The sequence below is a fragment of the Boleophthalmus pectinirostris genome, unplaced genomic scaffold (genome assembly GCF_026225935.1).
Source record: "Boleophthalmus pectinirostris isolate CB_2022bp ecotype Guang Dong unplaced genomic scaffold, ASM2622593v1 HiC_scaffold_10, whole genome shotgun sequence".
Classification (NCBI taxonomy): Eukaryota; Metazoa; Chordata; class Actinopteri; order Gobiiformes; family Gobiidae; genus Boleophthalmus; species Boleophthalmus pectinirostris.
Window position 1 is genome coordinate 17736111 of NW_026570971.1, and position 21803 is coordinate 17757913.

A 21803-nucleotide genomic window follows, 5' to 3' on the forward strand; every position below is an offset into this window, starting at 1 on the left:
TCCTCACTCACTATTCTCTATTACTTCTGCTGTTATTGAAGACTATCTATGGAGGAAGCCAATGCAATTTTATTCTGTTCACTTGATTTTAATAGTGTTTTAATGGTCACTGCATTTACTTGCAACAACTTCTTAAGTGGTTTTGAGAACTATAACCTTCCTGCTACATGATCCTCTCTTCTATTGTTATTATTCTGACCATCATAACATAGTGATGCAATATAGTGTTGCAAATTTGAGATCAGCCTTTTTATGGATTTCTTTTAAGAGTTTGAAGTTTGGAGAAGTTGGTGTCAAAACACTGAACAGACAAGCATCATTAAGCAACCAGGGGATTATATCACACTTAACCATAAATGTCATATTTGAAATCATTAAAAAAAAAACAAGCAGTGAAAATTTATAGTGAATAACAAATAGGCTAAATGGGTAAACGGCGATGTGAGTGTGAACATGTATATAGCTTCATATATAGGGGCATGTTCATTATTTTCTATACCTTTTTATATTTATTGGTTGGGCCTATTTGTTGGACATTATTCAAAGAAGTCTGTTGTTTTATTCATTGAACTATTTTATTCCACACTCGTTAAATAGCCGATGTGGGTTTCACTGGGTATTAGTTTTGTATCTTAGGTTTAGGCGCCATCTTCTGGTGACTTTGGCCAAATTCAAATGATCTTGGTTTTTACAGGCTAAAAACGTTAAAAAGCTATACACTTTGAGCACGAATATAGTTCACAGGGTTATGTATGTTTTATTATTTCTCAACATCAGTAAATATGCTGCAAACGTACCTCTGTGATTAAATAAAACCATTAAAGAGACACATCTGATATATGCCAAAGCATCAATGTATTCATTGGGACTGATTAATGAATTGATGCCCAACATTAAAATCAGCTCAGACGTTCATGCTGAGAACAAATCAGTTAATTCTAGTATGCAGCTTATGGTTATTTTTTGGTCCAGCAAAACAGCCAATAGAAGAGGCAAATAGAACTACAGTGGGCATGGGCTATAGCTTGTATTTCCGTTTTGATTATAAAGAAACTATTATTTTATGTTTATGGATATTGGTATATTGATCGGATATAATTTATTTAGCTTTTTCAGGGGCTAGGTAGGGCAACAGTTGCAGGAATCACACTATTCTCACCCTGGCACTTGTTTAGATTATGTGTACACCAGAGGGCACCAAGGAGCCGATGAAAAAATGGATTTGTCTATTTTAAACTCAATTGTCTTAAACCTAAATACCATGACTTATATATATATATATAAGATCTATATCGTCTTAGAACAACTAACAATAAAAACGATAAAAACGCACTTGTCCCAGTCTCCACATAGGATCCAGCAGTCTGTAGCCCAATTCACACGTTCGTATTTTTAAACGTCTACAGCCGACATTATTTAAGTGGTCAATAATTGCTGAAAATTATCCGGCCGGCATTAATAAGAGGTAATTGGATAAATACTTCAAAACAAGAGGGCGTATTTCATATAATTTGACCCCTCCTCTCTTTCAACCTGCACTTCCGTGTTTACACACCCACAAAGGCAGACCGGAGTCCAGCGGCTGTCGGGCGATGTTTACCCTGAGAGCGTAGAGAGGTGGTGAGGAAAGTGACAGTCACACAGGAGAGGTGCTGATCACAGGTGATTACACTCTGCTGCCCTTTTCTAAAGCGGAATGTTCACTCGAAGGGGGCATGGAGATGTCAAGAAATCTACACAGAAAGTTTTGGACCCAAAGAAGGATGTAATGACCCGGCTGAAACACCTCCGGGCTCTGTTAGGTGAGTGAGTGTCACAAGGCTTTTGGATGTGCACTGGCGACGTTTAGCTAGCCGACGCAGTTAGCTACAATCACACAGCTAACGTCAAATAAGGCAATACATTAGCCGAGGGTAGTCACTGTGTTACTTCACAGAGCGATCTATGGAAAAGACAGTTGTGCAAAATGCACAAATGTACTTGCACGTTGCAGTACCTGTATGCTGCATCCGCCATGTGTTCGGATTTTATTTCCAGACCAATATTAGATGATGTTATGGTGTATGCTAGCTACCGCTAGTATAGCTAACTAGCAGCCACTGTTAGCAGTGCTGTGCTGATGTTGCCTTGTCAGAGCATCTGTCGCTTAGAATATAAATTATATACTAAAATCCACACACGAACTATTTTATTTTATTATGTACTTTAATAAATAAAATAACATTATTACATCATTATAAAAATACACGCATTAAGCATTTATAAATAATATATTTAATGTATTTTAGATTTTCGGATGTTAATGAATCACTGTGTTGTTAGCCTTTATCATTCAAATGTATTAACTTTTTATTGCTATTAGTTCTTCTACATGCATTCCCCTGTACAGTATATTGGCTAACCTGCACATGCACTAAGACTGTCATTGTGTCTCACTGTGGACCCTCAAGTGTTATGACTTCAGAGGACACAGTAGAGAGAAGTTTTTCCTCTTATTTTATTGAAATAAAACTTAAATTCAATCATTATCAGTGTTAGAAAAAAAATGAGAAGTTGAGAGTGACACATATAAGGCTGTGGAGGCTTGTCCTCTACTGCTACAATGAGCAGGATGCAGTGTGGCAGGGAGAGTTGTGTGTGTGCTTAACAATCCATAGTTTGAGAGTAGTAATATTTACTTGAAAATGCCTTCAATTTCTACATTATTATGTGGCACTGTAGCCAAAAGGGCACTCTGTGGTCTGGACTATTTTCAGAGTGTATTGATTTTCTGCTCACTGAGCAGATCGGTGTATGGAGTGTGAAAGCTGCTGCATGTTAATTTTCTGGTCATGCCTGGCTGAATTTGGCTGAGGTTGTTAATTACTGGAGCCCAGAAAACCACCTGATCACTCTACTTTTCTCTTACGAAATGCATAGTGGATATTCCCTCTGACCTGTTCTATCCTTTTGTCATTCCATAGCATCCAGAAGTTACATTATGGTAGAGAAAGAAATAATTGTATAGTGTTTCTAAAATAACCTTTGAATCTGTGTATTAATAATCTGTATCTTAATTGTCTTAATGGAAACAAGAAGTGTATTCCGTTTAGTGGCTAGTCTACTGCAGTATTTTGAATTAAATCAAGGCATTTTGCACAGTGTCTGATGATCATAATACAAAATAGTATTTATCAGAGTGTTGTGGGGTCAGGGTCAGCTGAAAGTGCTGCTGTGAGAGGAAATCACAAGGTGAAGCGGTGCTGGAAACAATGAGGAGCACATTGTGAGGGCTCTCGAGAAGGTCCTCCGTTTGGCTCAAGTAAAGCTCACATCACTCCACTTCTGATTCTGCCTTCCGCTAAACACTTGGCTGCTACTTGTGAACGACTTCGGCCTCTTTTCATCCTTTCTTGCTACACTGTTTACACATGATATTGACACTCAAAGGGTTGTGGATGACCGTAACAAATCATAACTCTTATTCTGTTTTGTTGGTAGAAAGATGTGTTTTTGCTTTAGTTGTCATCAAAGTAAATGGACTTCAGTGTTCCTCTCCTGTTACTATTTAAATGCATGTTGTCAATAAAAAGAAGTTCTGTGCCACCACAGTCCAGGAATATTAGAATTGCAAATAGTGGCCAGAGCATTGGAAGTGCAGGAGCCAAAGCATTAAGCGCCACTCCACTGGTGTAGGATTTAAGATTGTTTACATTAAATATAGGACTTATTATACTTGCCTAGTTTCAGTTTTTTATTATTGTAATATTCTTCAGCTTTCACATACACAGTGTTTTGCATTATTTTTGCAATGAACATTTCTGTTCTGAAGTCACTTCACTTTTTTTTTTTTTTTTTTTTTCTTTTTGACATTTTTAACTCCCTTTATTTTGCATTGCAAGATCAATTCTGCTGTGAGCTTGAATCCACTGGTGAATCAGATCCATCAGACCAATGACAGGGAAGCTTTGGAGTTTGGGAAGAAGCATCAGCAAACAAAATGGCAAATAACCTACTATAGCAAAAATGCAGATAATTTTGTTTTTGTATAAAGACCAGAGGGAAGTTCTGTAGATGGCTGTGTTTTTCTGTCAGCTGCATTCAAAGTTTATTCATCAGCTCACTCCACTCTTGTGATGCTTTGTCCAATCATCTTGAAGTATAGTTACATGAATGAATGGTTCCATTTCTGATTGTTTTGAGAGGGAGCAATGCCAGTTTCATAATGTGCAGAACATGACTCAAGAAACTGCATAAATCAATCTGGCTCCTATCAGATTACTACTGTCCTGTGTCATCCAAGTTTATAAAACCCTGTTTTATAAGCATAGCCAAGCTTACTGACCATGAAGGGTCTCATATAGGTGTAGAGTCAAACCTCTCCTACCTGTCTAAAGCTAACTGGGAACACTGCTCTGTTTGTCTCTGTCTCTGTTACTTAAGGTAGAATCTGAACTTTATATTAAAAGTCTGGCCAAAAAAAAAAATGTAGTTGGCACTACAACAGGTGAACTGATTTGTACTGTTAAACAAGTCCCTCTCGAATAACATCTATCTCAAACTAGCATTAGCCAACTGGTTTTCAGTTAGCCACACTCCCTCTTTTTGTTGAAAATCAAACACTGAACGTGTTAGTCATTGCTATAGAGTATATAATGGATTTAATGTTTTAGAATCTGTTTGCATGTATAGAATAGGAGGTACATGTGAATCAGACGTATTATAAAACCTGTTTGTCCAGTTCCTCTGTTTGCGTCATCTCAGGGCCAAAGCCCTCTTCTTCAGTGCTGCATCATTTTACTAATTGACCATAAGTATTTAAGTATTAGTTCTACTTCATCTCTTGTGGGTACATACAATGCTCTGTAACAAGGGTGTCCACTAGTTATAATTACATTGACATTAAGGTTTCTTTTTATTACGTTAGACGTGTCTGTGTTACAGGACAAGACTTGTGGCTAGAATCAAATGTTCCACTCTAATATGTACATGTCAACACTGATGTTTAGCTCTATTTGGCACTGCTCTTCTTAAGACATGAAACCATAAAGGTGTTTTTGCTCCTGCACTCTGTGTTCAAACACATGAGATAAGCCTGTGTACTGTTAGTGAGCGATAAGGTCAGGCTGAGCTCTGACAGTGTTACACTGAGAAGTGTGCCCTCAGATCAATCTGCTGCTCAGTGAAAGACCACAGACCTGTAGCACAGAGGACTTCTAATGAAATTAGGCATCAGAGCCTTGGCCATGTGGAATAATCCCACACTGCTATTCACACAACTATTCGTATTAACAACTAAGTTTCCCTTTAATGTTTCCCTTTTAATGCTATGTCAAACCAGATGTTTCAGCTATTTTAATTTCATTTTTAATTAGCTCTTTTTGCTGTCATTTGTAATTACTTTAATTATAGACAATATATTCAACATTCTAATTTTGCATATGCCCAGCATTTGTGATTTTATTTTATTTTTTCCCCAATACAATTTTTGATATATCCTCTCCACACCAAATGCTTATCTCAGCTATTGCCACAGATGTCATTTATGCTTTCTGCTGAGAGTCTAAACTTAGCACACAAAATCATTAATGCACAAGATTTGTGATCACTTGACTTTTTATAAAATTCTCAACCATCCACTACTATCTCTCTTATTCACCAGACCTCACCAGACTGTTCTTTCTGTTTTCTACTTTCTTAGCCCCTATAGCACTGACTTGTGACCCTGGCCACACTCTTTGGGCCTACAGAAGTCTTCTGTGTCACACGTGGCTCTCTTTGCTCCTCACTGCTCTGACTATAGAGAGGGAGAGCACCTGCAGGAGCTGGCCCAAAGCTATGCAAATGAGTGTCTGTGATCAAAGGGCCCATTAAGACTTGTCTTAGAGTTTGACGGGGCATGGTAATGACTGTGTGGACTGGATTGTCTAAATGGGCTATCTTTAAAGGTTAAATGCAGTTTGACACCTTCAGATATTAATATGTATGTGACGGCATGTGTTGTGTACCCATGAAGTTTGAACAGGAAGTCATGGAGACACCGATCCAATGGTGAATTTGCCTGTGTAAATTTATCCTGGACTTTAGCGTGCATGATGACCTTAACCCAGTATACAGTGGGAATGCTTGCTGGACTGCTATTGTTATGAGTCATTACATGGACAGATTAAAGGGAGGGTGTAGGTCTGGTCAACAAATCCAATTAATTTGATGGCAATATTTGGTTTAAAGTTTTATTATGACCTATTTGTGTGCCCAGATACGAGGTAAACATGTTCAAATCAAGAAGTGTTTTTACAAATAACATTTGCAACACTGATTTATTAATTTACACTTTTACTTTGTCATTTGGTATCAAAGTAAAAGAGAGCAGAATGAGCCTGGCATGAGTCTCTCATTTGGGTTGCCAGTTTCAATGCTGAAATTCAGTTGGTTCAAACCTAATGGGACTCTGTGATCTTCTCTACCTAAACCCCAGCACTGGCAGTCATGAATCAGTGCTAGTGCAGCCTCTGCAGCTCATTGAGTGAATTCTGGAGGTTCTCGGGCATTTAGCATTGTATTTATTTAAAGGGTATTTATATTAACAAACATCTCATCTATTTACATATGTAAATATGACAGGATTTGCCCATAGGCTACTTTCCATCTGTAGCTTCTTTCCATATTGAGAATGAGCAAAACATGTTTGTTCTCCCTGTAAAGGTTGAGGCTCAGGCAACCCAGGTTCAATTGTGTTCTTTATACCAGCAAGAGTGCAGGCTACACACCCTCCCTTTTAAAGCCCTCACAATATTTGTTTGTCACCTCCACCTAGTTCCAGTCTAATTTGTGTCCTGAGAAAATTGGTTTATACATATAAATTTATTTAATTTTTCATTAGTATTTTACACCCAGTTGGATGTAAAGGTTTATTTATAGCGATATGTTTTTATGAATCGTTACAGTTGCCTTTTGCTGATTTCGAGAGTGGCGATAACCTCAGCTCAGTAAAATAACAAATCATCTCTTTTCCGATCCCCCAGCACCGAGTCAGTTTTTTTTTTTTTTAGATTAAACATTCATTATTCTTCTCACCCCACAATTGTTATGTCCTTGTTAGCTATGAATGCCCTATGGCCAGCTGGTGTTTAAAAGGAGGAGACTGCACTGGCTCCTTTTACCAAACAGTTTAACAGAAGCGCAACACAATAGAGATCTGTGACATCCAACCTGCCCCCTTTTTGCCTGTTTGCCACCTGCTTTATGGTCCAATCACAGTGGATATAGTATAGTTTACTACTAGTTGCACTAGCTGAAGCTCTCAGTAAGACATTTTGAAGAGAGATTGCTGTTGAAGTAAAAAAAAAAAAATAATAATAATAATAATAATATTCAAATGACTACGCAACGCTTCCAGATCCTCACATACTGATTAAAAAAATTTAATTGGAGAACGAAGTAAATACAGAGCAGCTTCTGTATGCCGGTAGTGGCAAAAACGGGGGCTGATCTGCAATATGGCGTCTTGAAAATAAGCAACTAAATGTTGCTCAACCATACACGAATACCTCTAACACAATACAAATTCGAGAGAGTAAATGAGAAGGGGAAACAACTATGTGTTTAAAGCTTTTGCATAATAGGTCTGCTCTAAATATAAATACTGGATTCCAAAAGCTATTGTTCCACAAGTTAATAAAGTAATTATAATGTAACACGCCTAATTTGACATAATTCAAGCACTGAGGAAAATAATCACTTCAGAAAATGTTGAAATAGTAAGTCAACATTTCAGAACCTGTTTTGAACTAAAACTTTTAGCCTTTTTCCATACATAAGAGAAAATGTCTACCTTCTGATATTTGTGACTTACTCAAACAAACTCGAAACAGTTAAGTCTTTTTGGGAATCCAGGCAGATAATGACATGAAACCTGTGCGTGAGAGGTTTCAACACAAGGGCATGCTTATGTTTTTGGTGTCTATCTTGTTTGGGAAAACAGGTTTTTGGACTTTTTTTTTCTACATGAGACATTACTGATTCTCAAGGCTCTCAGTGCCACACTGAACAAATGAGATGTTTTAGATGACTAGCAAAAGCACATTTTCAGTTTCAGTCTATGTGTTGTGTTTGTTAAAAGTATTTTAGAGGATGTTATCTCACTGTATACATGGTTTAGACATGTGCTTCTATTCTGTAAAACACAGTAGAATTCCTGAGCATCTACAATCTGTCTTATCTGCATTCTAGTGGTACGTGGTATTTTAAACTTTGCCTGCTGTGCACAAGTTTAAACTGTGTGTGTCTAATGAAACTTCTTGGGGCTAATTTGTTGTCTGTTTTTTCTGTTTTTGCAGATATTGACAAGAGTGAACTGAAGGCATTCTTTGAGAGTAACAGCTCTCAGATTTATTTTATCTTCTATGAAAATTTCATTACACTGGAAAGCAACTTAAAACAGAAAGGTAAGCTCTAATCGTGCTGTGTAAAACCTCCTCTTACTAGACTTTCGCTGTTATGCCACTTACAGTAGTTTAATAATTAACTGTTCTTGTGCATTACTGCTATTAGAGTGCCAGAGGACAAATGTATGCGTTTGTTGTACTTCACAAGTTTAAAGATCCATTTGCATACATCAGAGGCCACTTTGAGGTCTACAGAAGTATAGATCTATGGACTGTGTCTACCATGAGAATATTCCCAGTGGGAGCATGTTTTCATGGTAACACACATTACACACATCCCGAAGTGTTCACAAAATGGCCCATATGATTGTTCCATTATTCATGAAGCCATTGCAGCGTACCCTCTGGTTATGTGATTAAAATCTACTGTAAGTCTCTCTTGTCTTCCAGGGAACAAATCTCAAAGAGAAGAGCTGGACTCTATCCTCTTTATTTTTGAAGTAAGTTGTCCTGCATTTGTGCTATTGGCAGTGTAGTTGTCAGTTCCATGTTTACTAAACGTAGCAGCAGCAGCAGCAGCAGTGTGGGGCGGGACCACAGTTTCCATGGTGGCACAGTGCATCTCCACACTTCCTGAACCTGTTCTCCCAAACCTGCCCTTCCCAATGAAAACAAGATGACCTTTTTTCAGTATTATGTTCTTGCTCTGAGTTTGGGCATTTTTTGGTCATTGTGATTTGTCTGGCTAGCTTCTGTAAATGGTTAGCTTTTGCCTCCCACTTGTGTTGCAGGTTAAAGTCCCCTACTTTGTTTTCCCGCCTGACTGCTAACTGAGGCAGCTCCAGTTTCCAGTACAAACAGCCAGATCTCCTGTTACATTTGCTCAGGGCAGGGCTATCATAATGGCAGCAGACACAAAAATGGAGGACAGTATTTTTTTTTGTCTAGTCCTGTCCTAGTTTTTCTCCTGAATGTGAGAATAAACTTACCTTTAGACTTATGCCCAGTGTTTAAGGCACATTTGAGCATACGGTGACTTGATTTCTGAAAAGTCATCTTATTATAGTTTATTCCTAAAAAAAAAAACTAGAAAAGCACTCAGAGAGCACAGCTCTCCGCCAAGGACTACCCCCATTTTTTATATAAATTGCGATAAAATCAGTCTTTTGGATCAGATCCGGATCAGCCTTTGGAATATGAAAGAGGATCCCATTGTCCATCCCTGAGTCAAATTTCATGGGGTTTGGTCAATAATTAACCGAGATATTGAGAAACAAAATATTTGGCCCCATTTACCACAATGTTAACTAAAATTTCAAAGTGATCCAGAATCCAGGATTTCTTCCGGATCACCCCCAAAATGAAATAATTTCTTCCTTTTCACATTTCCAACAAATCCTGAAAATTTCATCAAAATCGGTCCATAACTTTTTGAGTTATGTTGCTAACAGACAAACAAACAAACAGACAAAAACATAACCTCCTTGGCGGAGGTAAAAAATACTGAAATTGTTATTTTTCACTTACCACTGCCTTTGACTATAGTTTTTTAATAGTGGGGACCATAAGTGGAAATGAGTTACTACTCCTGTTCTCTGTGATCTCTTCATTCATGTGATTAGTAAATGCGCATTAATTTATCTTGTGGTCATTTTCAAAAGAAGTGTTATTGAAAGCAGCTTAGCCCTTATTTGCCCCTCTTTAACCTCTGTTGATGATGGAGTGTGCTTTTCCCCATGCTCTCAGAAGATAAGCTTGTGTTGACTGTGGTGGTCACCAGATACAGGGCAGCTTTGAGCCAGAACCACACTTTATACCACATTACATTAGACATGTCAAAAAGCTATATATTTTTTGGACCACTAAAGGTTTTGTTTAATACTTGCTTGGTTACAATTACTAATTTTTTTCAAATTTCATCTACCTTACACATTATTTCCATGTGCAATTAATTGTGCAACTTTGGTAGATTTTTTATTAATGACTCCCTTATTTTGCTCCAAACAGATGACTTTCCTTCATAACTAGTGCTGTGACCCGTTTTATAGGTTTTTGCAGGAGTTCAAACCCCCCTACTTACTGTTATAGTAATGGATATGTGGGGGCTCTTTGTGTTAGCTCCCTGCACGTTACCCCACCCCCACTATCATTAGGCACCATCATTGCTTCGTGCTACTATCTCTTTGTGCTGGTACACATATTACATTCTTAACAGTGTGGCCAAACAGAGTTGTCCAGAGTATGCAGTAAGATCCCATTTTATTATGCCAAGTTTTCATGTTTGTCTTTTCCATGAAATGGATTCAGCTTATGCCCGCCAACCACAGGGTAACCAACATTTACTTAGATAGTAATGCCTGGCTCAGTGCAAACTACTGTTGTAAGAAAAGCCTAGTCCAATGCACACTGCTGTTGTAATAATGCATTATGCTTTTTTGCACACTCAAATATGCTTACAGTGCATTATACATTCACTCCATGCACTATGGTAAGCTACTACTGCAGCCACAGCTACTGACCAAAGCAAGGCTGCTAATCGGCGCCATCAGCCCCTCCGACAATCACCAATGTTCATGCACACACCATATTCAAGTACTAACCAGGCTCAGCTTTACTTAGATTTTGAGGTCTGATGATTGGGCACTGACAAGCAGGTTGTGTCCTTGGACAAGTCTTTTTCACTTAATTTGCCTAAGTATAACTGGTTTGTCAGTATGTCAGAGAAGCTGTGGAGAGAATTGAGAGCATCTGTATCTGGTCTTTGCTTTAGTATCTTACCATCAAGTGTGGAGAGTGAATGAACAATGTATGATGACTTTGAGTGTCCAATATGGTGTCATACCAATGTGTTGTACAGTCATAGTTTCCCAGGGCTTTTTTGCATACATCACTCACAGTAAATGGCTTGTTACAGTTGGAAGAGCAGCTTAGAATTGCCTATTTGTACAACAAGAATTTTAACGAACAAGTAGCTTAAAATGCTTTTGTCATCATTATGTCATGTTAGTTTAAGTATGTGCTGATTGACTAAATCACTAACATTCAGCCTGATGCATTGGTAAAGTCTGAGTCAGCAGCTTCCTATGTTAAGGTCTTGAGTCTGCAGTTTGCTTATGTTCCCAGATCACTGTTGATGACCTGTCACTGAGCTGAAGTCACAGGGCTGTGAGACAGGTTATGAGATGGCTATGGGACACATAGAAGTCAGAGGAAAGCCTAAGCGTATCCTTTCCCTCAGACCTCTTTACTCAGGATATGAGCCCATTGTGACCCCTCTGTCTGTCACCCGGACCTGACTCAGCACCCACAGTTTCCCTTAGCCCCAGCCTTTCTTCTAATTGGACACTTGGGCATAGTTATTACTACCAAATCTAAAGACGCAGTCTTTTCCTTCAGTTGCGTAGTTGGATGTAGTTGGATCGTCAAGAGGAACTGAAAACCACTAGTCTGTTTTCAAGCAAGCTGCTCTAGCCTGCCTTGAACTTGTTTATGCACAGCTGCTGCCATCTACTGGTGATTATAAATAATACCACAAAAAATGAAATATTTCATAGTAGTTGTATTTTTGTGTTGTATTACTTGATCAGTTATCTGGAATTATTTTACTGTAGGAATACTGTCAATGTACTGTGTAGTGTCTTATTATTACAATTTAGATAATAACAATTATGTCATATTCTCTTGTCCTTCATAAACGTTTTTATATAGACAAAATCATTTAAAAGTATTTTTTAAAGAAATTACATTTTTAATAAAAATTTTTAGAGTCAGTATTGAGCCGTCGATCCGTCATTCATGCAGAAGTGTGGGCGGAGTGAAAAAGCAGTTAGAGCAAACATTTGCTGATGGCTAGCCTGCTTATTAATATCAAAGTTACTCCTGTGTTTTGCATCTTACCTACACAACTGAAAGTAATGTCATTTCACTCAACAATTCTGCCATATCAAACCAAAGTTTTGGAAACGTCTAATGAGGACTAAAATATTAAAATTCAGAGTTTAGGTTTTTGGTCATCCATGAGTATCCAGAACCTAGTGGTAACATGATAAATGTGATGCACCTGTTTCACTTAACTGTTTGCTGCTGGTCAAGGAAAATATAATTACATATTCTTATCAACATGTTAACTACCCCACTTTGTCAAAGACTCTTGTCTGTTTTCCTCAGAAAGCCCTTGTGGACCACCTTTGAGAAAACTATATTCTTTGTCATGTCTAGGCTTGCATCTGGAAAGCTAAGTGCGGATCATGTAAATGTGTGATGGCTGCAGATCTACCACAGTAATGCCCCTATCTTTATGCTAGAGTATGGCTGCAGATTAGAGGGACTCCACCAACCTCTAGTGTAGTTCTCTGTGCTTGCCTTATATCAGACAGTAAATTCCTCATTGGGACTATGACCATCACACCCCAGCAGGATGTCTTTCAGAGCTAGCTTCACCATCTCATTTCTACCCTCCCTCACTATTGTGTTCACAAATACACACAGACGAAAGCTTAAGCTGGCTCCCCTGCTGCGTTACTGCCCAGCATAATGTGTTGACTACAGAGAAGGAGACGTTCACACCACGTACCAGAGCTGCATTAAGTCAAAGCAAGATCAAATTCAGTATTCAGCCACATCCAACACTCTGTGCTCTTTTGGCCTTATCATCTTGTCTGGAGTCTTTCAGGGTCATTTAAGTTGTTAATACACAAAAAGATAGCAAAAGAAAATTCTATTCTGTCAACAGCATAATTGAATTTTCTTTTCTATAGAATCTACCTGGTCAACAGAGGCGTCATAGACAATACAACAAAGCTAAAAATGCCAAATGTGTTTGCCAGATTTGTCATGTTTTTTTTTCCTAGTAGAAGCATGAGTCAAATGAAAAATAACATGACCTATTTTCAGTATTTTAAAAAGCATGACACAGTGTTGACAGTAATATCTAATTTTGTGTACCAGGTACAGTCCAGTTACTTTGTTAAGCTGTAGGATATTTTGCAGTTTAAACTGTATGTTTTTGCTTTTCCATGAAGATTTGATTTAGATATTCTTACTGAGTAGTATTTTGTGCTACTCTGACGGGTATTATTAAGTCAGTGATGTTTATATTGAGTGCAATGAGTGCTTGGTCAAACCAGGCCAGAGGTGATGAATTTCCTATTTTTTTATTCATTGTGCAGTGAAATTAATAGCTTTTTTGTTTGTTTTGCTTTTACAGAAAATTTTACAGCTTTTGCCTGAGAAAATCTATAATCGATGGCAATTTCACAGCATAGGTAAATACTATTTCTTCCCTTCTTTAATTCCTATAACCTTTAAAATAGCACATCAAAAATGTCACCTCACCCAAACTTAAATTGTATTTTACATAATTAATATTTGGGTGAGGGCAGAAAAGGTGAGTTGGCTCCTAATGCTGTTACTTATAACCAACATGTTCACTCAATTTTGATTTTGCACATACTTTTCATAATATTAACAACTGTCGCAATCTTCATTTTAATATAAGCTAATGCTGCTTACTTTCTTTTTCCCCAAACATTTACAGGATCCATACTCAAAAAACTTCTTCACACTGGAAATTCATTCAAGGTAATGGCTCTAGATCCAGAGTTACTTAGTTTTAATAGTATTAAATTGAAGACAAACATTTTTGTGAAATAAAAACATTTCTTGTTTCTAGATCCGTTGTGAGGGCATCCGGCTCTTTCTGCTGTGGTTACAGGCCCTGAGGGAAAACTGTGCTGAAGAGCAGTTTCTTATCTTTGCCTGTCTGGTACCAGGCTTCCCTGCAGTGCCCTCCTCTCGAGGGCCCTGCACTCTGGACACCATCATCTACAATCCTTTCTCTACCCCTCCAGATGGTGAGGCACACAGTGACAGTACTCTGTGTTTTGAATATTATTTGTTTGTGACATACTTAGTGTTTACCTGTGTCTATACAAACAGCAAAAGTGGTGCCCGAGGAGATAACTCCACTCGTTCCGGCTGTCGTGGGAGAAAAGGTTGCGGACGATCAGACCTGCTCCATTCTTGAAATATTGCTCAAGTTTATGGTTATTCAGGTAACAGAATATGAATTATGAAAATTTAACAAACAGCAGCAGTTTTAACCGTTGTGTTGCTGACAGTCTATAGTCACTGAGTGCTGCTACTAGAAACGTCCTCTGGATCTGCTGTCTGACCTTGCTGTGTGCTTTGTTTGATCCACCTGCCAGGCAGCCAGTTTAGAATGGAGGAACAAAGAGAACCAGGACACAGGCTTCAGGTTCCTCTTTAGCCTGTTTAAGAAGTACTACCTGCCACATCTCTTCCCCTCTTTCACAAAGCTCACCAATCTGTACAAGCCTTTATTAGGTAAGGTTATTTGCATTATATACTTCCACAATAATTAAAGGAACTTTTTGAAAACACATCAGATCTTGATGTGAGAAAAAAAAATGTTATGCTTTTGTGAAAAATTTATTGTAAAACCTAATCAAAATAATGTATTATTCCTTTTATCTTATATCAAATTCCCACTAATTTTATAGTTTTATTGTGCATTTCAAAACAGATAATAGCCTGCATTTAATAAAAGAAGAGGAGAATTTTAAAAAAATTTTCTCACTTTTTTTTTTTCTTTTTTTTTATTAGAACTGCCTCACCACAGACCTAAACCCCTGTATGTGCCAGTCACCCGGAATAATGAAAGCACCTTCTGCACACGGGACCAGTACCTGGCGCCTCGTGTGGCCTTCATCACCTGGCTCGTCACCTTCTTTCTAGAGAAGAAATATGTCAGCAGTGCTGCCACGGCGCAGAGCGCCAAGAACGGCACAGAGGTTATTAAACTCATCCAGGTGCGTATTTGTTCTTTTGTTACTATAGAGTTGTTGTTGTCAGGCTATATTCATTTTTTTTTTTTCAAATTCATCAGATTTTTTTGGGGTTCGTGTGAACAAAATGAGAGATTAAATTACTGTTTTGGTTACAGACTGTCACTGCAGGCAGTGGCGGCCAAGAGAAGGATAAGACTGATGGGGACACAAATGGACCAGTGGGGGAGCCTGAGAAGAGCCACTCCAACAGCAGTACGCTGTCCAACAGACGACCTAGTGACTCCAGTCTGTGTAGCATTGAGGAGGAGCATCGGCAGGTCTATGAAATGGTGCATGGAATTTTGCTCTCCACCAGGGAAAATGTGAATTTTGTCAATGAGGTCTTTCATCAGGTATGTGTGACACACATCATTCTTTACTAAAAAGTTGATAGAAAAATAATTTGTGGTGGACATGGCTGTAACATTTAATTGATTTGATGGCTATTAAGAGTGTGTTGCCCTCTAGTGGTAGTTTCCTTTCATTACAAATTATTTTTTCCCTCTTGCCTTTTATCCTGTAACTAGGCCTTTTTGCTGCCATCCTGTGAGGCGTCTGCTACCAGAAAAGTAATCCGTGTGTATAGAAAGTGGATTTTGCAGGAAAAGCCAAGCTTTATGACAGAACCTGAAAAGAACACACAGGGGGATGAAGTGGATGAAGGCACAGCACAGATCATCACTGCAGATAACAGCATGCATGTACAGGTACTCTCCTGCACTATTAATACAAACAAAAGGTGTTTTACTTTCACTGGATTTCGGTTCATTGAAATTAATTAGTGTTTAATGTATGTTTTTAGGATTACATTTCCCCCAAAATATGTGGCATGCAAATACACTAAAACTCTGCACTATAGATTCTGTCACATACTCACCGACTTTACTTGAAATGTGTGGCACAATGGTTGATGTATTACTAAGGATAATAGTCATCTTTATTTTAATAATTCATTCACTAGGGGTGTAACAGTACACACAAAAATCACTGTTTGGTACATACCTCGGTTTTGAAATCACTGTTCGGTTCATTTTCAGTGCAGTATGGGAACAAAATGCAAAACCATTTGCATATTTATTCGTGTGTTTATTAACTCAACAATTAGTTTTAACATTATGCAAACGAGGAAATTAAATAAATGCAAAGTGCTGCTTGGTAATCCTAATAAATTAATATAAAATATTCTCAAATAAGCAAAAAATTTATGAAATATTATAAAAAATAAATTCCTTGTAAACAGTAAACAAAACTTTTCAAAAAGTAAAGCACAGCACTAATAGTTCAAGCATAAGGTTTTCCTCAGTTATTAGTTACTCAGTCATATTTGGGCCAGAAAAACCAACGTGTCCACATTGTCAAGTGCAAGTGCATATCTGCTGGCAGGGGCGGGGCCAGAGATTCCTTGCTGGCAAAAGGCAAAAGTGAGGACCACGTTGCAACAACCGTACTTTTTTGAGGATTCGCGGGGGGGCAATTGTTGTCAAGGCGACCGCCCTAACTATAAAGCACTGAGGGAAACACTGCCACCCCAATCACAGACGAGTTCTCTCGTGAATATTAAAGAGGCGAGCCTTTCATGTAGTTGCACATGTAGTGGCGAAAGGTAAACACACACAAATTGCGCGAATTCACACGTTCACAGTCCTGCACCAAACGTCCCATACCGAAACGGTTCGGTGCGAATACATGCACCATTACACCCCCTGGCTCACTGATGTTGCTTTAAGTGCACTTATTGTCTATATATAAATACACATTGAATTATCAATGCAAATGGACAAGAGCCTATGTAAGTGGCTTTCCGCAGACCATCATGTGAACAATCCTATCGTTTTAATAGTTAAAAATATTATTTTTAATTTCTTACCTTTTGGTTATACAGGTGGAGAGCCATGGCCACAGGCGGTCATCCAGCTGGGGCAGAACTTACTCATTTAGTAGTGCCATTAATCGGGGTTTCCTCACTGAGGAACAGAACAGAGACATCAAAGCTGGCATCCAGCCCACACTACAGGTACATATGGTTCACATGAACATACATTTGGAAATACTGTATTTTTGTTATTGTTTATTATACATTACTTGTTAACTTACCCATAGGTCTTCCTGACCAACTCATCCAATGTGTTCCTTTTGGAGCCTTGTCAGGATGTCCCTAAACTGTTGGAAAACCAGGTGGAGGTTTGCAAAGGGGTTCTAAGTATATATCGTCATATGATTATGGAGCACACAATGAATACACAGACATGGTGATTAACAGATTTGATTTTGTGATTCATTGACTGTTTCAGAATTATTCAGAGATGTTTGTTTTCTGCATTTTAGGGAACAGCTGCTGCAGGTGTTGCTGAGAATCACAGAAGCCGTGATGAAAAGGCCTCATGATAACCAAAGAAAAGACTGCTTTGCTGAAAGTTTAGCATCTATTCTTTTTAGAGTATGTATTCATTCACACCACTTTTTCATTTCAACTTTTCCTTTTCTATGTTTGATGATTTCTGCTTTTCAGAAGGAAAATTCATTATTTGGCAGATTCATACAAATGAATAAATTGCACTACAGTGATTCTGCTTATGCAAGGTTTTATGCATTTTTAAATTTGTTTTCAGACCATCATTGTAGCATGGGTGCGAGCCAACCTTTGTGTATTTATTGCCCGGGAGTTATGGGATGAGCTGCTGGCAGTCTTGTCCTCTCTCACCTGCTGGGAGGAGCTGGTGACTGAATGGGCCAGCATCATGGACTCTCTAACAACTGTACTGGCTCGAACTGTTTATGGTCTGGATATGAACAATCTGCCTCTAGACAAACTCAGCGAACAGAAGGAGAAAAAGCAGAGGGGACGTGGTAAGAAAATAGCACAATAGCTGTGAAATGTTTGTGAAGATTTAGTATAATGTTTTTTGTTTATTGTGTCAGGGGTTGGACATGACTCTCAGAAGTCTGCAGCAGTGGCGCGCTCCTTCTCTCTGAGTTGGAGGAACCATGGAGAGCAAAGTGTGCCGGGAGCCCAAGAGCCAATGAGAATTCGTTCTGCTACAACATCAGGAGCTCCTGGTGTGGAAAAGGCTCGCAACAATGTCCGGCAGAAAGCCAACGGTAAACATTATATATATCATTTGTAGTGCCATTTATAATCTATTGCTAAACAAAAAAAACACTATATTAAATTGTACATGTACCATGATTTATCCATAACTAAACTGCAACTTTTATACACCAGCCAAACTTGCATTAATGATCATTGAGACCCACACATTGAAACACATTGACAAGTCCATATGTACAGCAGTCCAGGTGCTACTGAAAGCACTAAACCTTTGGACAAAGGCCAGCAGATGGCCCATATTGTTCTGATCTCGTTTTCCAGACCATGTTTCCCTGTCAGCTCCATTAGTGTACAACACAATGCCCCGATGACATGTAAGGGCCAAGCTCTGGCCACTCATTGTTATTAACGCAATTCCAACAGGGCAAACAACTCTTAACTTTGGTACTGGCAGGCTAATTAGGAGTTAAACTGGCAGTTCAATGGTTTTCTACTGCCATCTCTAATCTGATATTCAATGCTTTCACCAGCTCTCTAGTTACTTCTTTTTTTTTTTCCTCTTGGGTCTGTCTCTGATCAGTGGTGGGTGATGTTGACCTAAGTGTGGATGTTTATGCACATTGTTTTTTGCATTAACAACACAGTACACAACATGCCACCTTCCCAAATTCACTTTTTTTTCCTCTCTAATTGATTTTCTATCACATTAATCTTCTAAGGCCTGGTAGCCCTTCTTCCCACTCTTTAATGATGCAAAATGACTCCTACATCAATAGCGCCCCAGTTTTTGATACTTTCATTAAGAATGTAATTAATGCTTATTAATATGCATACATGTGCGCGGGCGGGTGCAGGGATGATGTATCTTGCTTACTAAAAGACTTAATTAAAGCGTGCTGAAAGCAAAGAATAGTCTTTGATTGCTCTCTTTGAGAGAAACACTCAACTACTGTCCAGACAGAATGACAATGCAACTGAACTGAAAACTATCAAAACATACTTAAGCAAAAACAATAACATTAGCTTGTCTTTTCACAAGACGGTAGACTAAAAATTGTATTTAATTCTTTATTAAATTCCAAGATTAGATGGAAAGCAGGGGCATATTTGGTATTTCTTATTGCAAATCTGTTCTGGATGAGTTAAAAAATGTTTGTTGTTTATAGGGTGGCATTATTATATTTTGCTTCAGTAAATCTCTGTTTTACTGTTTACTTTCTTTTTCCTATTCCTTTTCCCATCTCAAGCTAAGAGAAGCCAGTCTATCAGCAACTGTGTTCATCTCTATGAAGCTTTACCCACTACTAAAAGTGTTCCTATGCTGCTCCACACTGTGAGCTCTTTCTTGCCTGGTATCTCTTCTGGTAACTCTGCTGCTTGCTCTCACAGACTCTCAGGTAAAGTGTATTCTGAGAGCTGGGCTTGTTTGTGTGTGCCCTCACTATGCCTTTCTCCCTCTGATTTGTGGCACTTTTTGTGTGCTGCACATATTCATGTTTTATATTTGCATGCAAAAACACATCTTTGTTTTCTTCACCGTGTCACATTCTGCATACGATGACTGTGTTGAATGTTTTTGATCATTTAAATTGTATATCCATTATAGACTTGGAGGAGTGTCAGCTATCAGAATGTGGTGCCGATGAGGAGCTTGAAAACAACGAGAGTCCACTTCCACGAAGCAGCAGTACTTCTGATATCACCCAGCAACTTTCTGAATCTATAAAAGGTATATTTAAGACACTCATAAATGTTCTGAATCTCTATATATATGAAGTATCTATTTTTAAACTGCTTTTCTTCTTCTGTCCCTTAGGCCAGAAGAGAGATTATTCTCCACCTTCTATAGGCTCTGGAAGCAGAACGTCTGACGGGCAGAGAGAAAACATTGACCCACCCTCTGTAAGGAGTAATCAATGAGCATTACCGACATTTATCAAGATGCCTCCAAATTATATGAATTTTGACCATAAAGATAAAAACAAAACTCTCTTCTTGTTTTTGTGTCTAGATATTTATTCGTCTGAGTAGTAGCCCGGCTGATACAGAGAGCAATACAGAAGATCACGCAGCTTTTATGAGGCCCAAGCTCAGGGAGAAAAGTAAAATTAATTTAATAATTTAAAAAATACTGATACGAAATATTTTTGCATGTTACCCTTAAACATTACATTTAGTTTACATTATATTTTCACAACTCAAGGTGAGAGTATCAGCAGTGAAACATCCAACGGCTACCTCAACGAAGCCGAAGTGACATGGCAGGCCTTTGATGAGGAGGCTGACACCCAGTCCACCCAATCCACACACATGGACGTGACCACAGAGCCTCAGAGTCAGGGCAGTCTGCTTCTCAGCCACACTGAAGCTCTAGCGGGTAGGGAGCCACGTCTATGCCCCTTTTATTCACAAATGTTTTCACCATTATTATTTCACCTTGTTGATTTCCATATAAATACTTTGTCAGTTTTGAATACATATCCATGTTCATCTGGTATTCTTCAAACTTTAGTGTTAATTTTCACGTTTAAGATATTTGGGTCTAGTTTTTCTCCTGCATGATGTTTACTTGATGTTTACCCTCCTGCTGTGACATATGAACCTGTTTGTGTTGCCTTGGTGTGGTGTGCTTCTCAAACCTGATTTGATACCTGTCCCTTGTTGTTTATAGGACCTGAGTGTGCCCTCCATTCTCCCTCAGCCCCTCAGTCCTTCCACTTCCCCCTGAATCCCCCTGCTTCACCTGCCCTGTTAGTGCACACTGAGTGCCCCCGGGACTGCTCCCTGGACAACCCCATGCATCAGTCTGTCTTACACATGCCACATCATATGGGTACTGCTATTAAGCTGTTACTCAGCCATTATTTGTATGCTCACTTATTTTTTACTTCTGTCCTCTATAGTAGCATTATTACATTTTAATGCAGTCATTTAATTTCCAATTTTGCGAGTTTAAATTGCATGAATTTTTAAAAAATCAATAAATTCAATAAAACTCCTTTATACAGGTAGTATACCAGATCAGCTCTGCATTGATTTGTGGTTGTAGCCTTCTGCCCACTGGGTGGTGCTGTCCTCCTTCTGTTTGTATTGCTAGTTTTTGTTGATTGCATGTACTTCATCTGTCTTTTCATTTCATAAAATTAACTAGAAATCAGATTTACAATGTATAATTTTTGTATGTCTTAGAATTATGCTTGATGATAAAATGTGATTAAAAGCTATGTGAAGAAATGTTTGTATTGATTAAGCTTTGTGATGTTTTGTCTCTTTTTGCCTTATACAGACAGCAGTGAATGTTTAACTGACGATATCAGCATAATTGCTGGTGGTACTCTCACTGGTTGGCACGCGGATTCTGCCTTCGTCCTGTGGAGAAGAATATTGGGTATTTTGGGTGATGTGAATAATATTCAAAGCCCTAAGATTCATGCCAAAGTCTTCTCTTATCTTTATGAACTTTGGCACAAGTTGGCAAAGGTAAGGCAGAAATGCAGCTGTTAAATGCACAATGGTTTGTATGTACTGCTAAATATTAAA

General features: G+C 38.4%; 1 protein-coding gene across 2 annotated transcripts in view; it reads left to right on the forward strand.

The window, feature by feature from the left end:
* The first annotated feature begins 1556 nt into the window (after window positions 1-1556).
* Window positions 1557-21803, forward strand: part of ralgapa2 (Ral GTPase activating protein catalytic subunit alpha 2) — a 58333-nt gene continuing 38086 nt past the window's right edge. For both annotated transcript variants that reach the window (XM_020919611.2, XM_020919612.2), the window contains exons 1-22: window positions 1557-1802; window positions 8319-8426; window positions 8817-8866; window positions 13573-13630; window positions 13903-13946; window positions 14038-14218; window positions 14304-14419; window positions 14573-14711; window positions 14991-15196; window positions 15331-15567; window positions 15742-15921; window positions 17097-17228; window positions 17315-17463; window positions 17540-17651; window positions 17824-18061; window positions 18134-18313; window positions 19870-19992; window positions 20080-20165; window positions 20275-20365; window positions 20467-20640; window positions 20935-21096; window positions 21550-21743. In XM_020919611.2, coding sequence (XP_020775270.1) covers window positions 1697-1802; window positions 8319-8426; window positions 8817-8866; window positions 13573-13630; window positions 13903-13946; window positions 14038-14218; window positions 14304-14419; window positions 14573-14711; window positions 14991-15196; window positions 15331-15567; window positions 15742-15921; window positions 17097-17228; window positions 17315-17463; window positions 17540-17651; window positions 17824-18061; window positions 18134-18313; window positions 19870-19992; window positions 20080-20165; window positions 20275-20365; window positions 20467-20640; window positions 20935-21096; window positions 21550-21743 — 3066 coding nt within the window. In that variant the 5' untranslated portion in view covers window positions 1557-1696. The remainder of the gene's footprint in view (window positions 1803-8318; window positions 8427-8816; window positions 8867-13572; window positions 13631-13902; window positions 13947-14037; window positions 14219-14303; window positions 14420-14572; window positions 14712-14990; window positions 15197-15330; window positions 15568-15741; window positions 15922-17096; window positions 17229-17314; window positions 17464-17539; window positions 17652-17823; window positions 18062-18133; window positions 18314-19869; window positions 19993-20079; window positions 20166-20274; window positions 20366-20466; window positions 20641-20934; window positions 21097-21549; window positions 21744-21803) is intronic.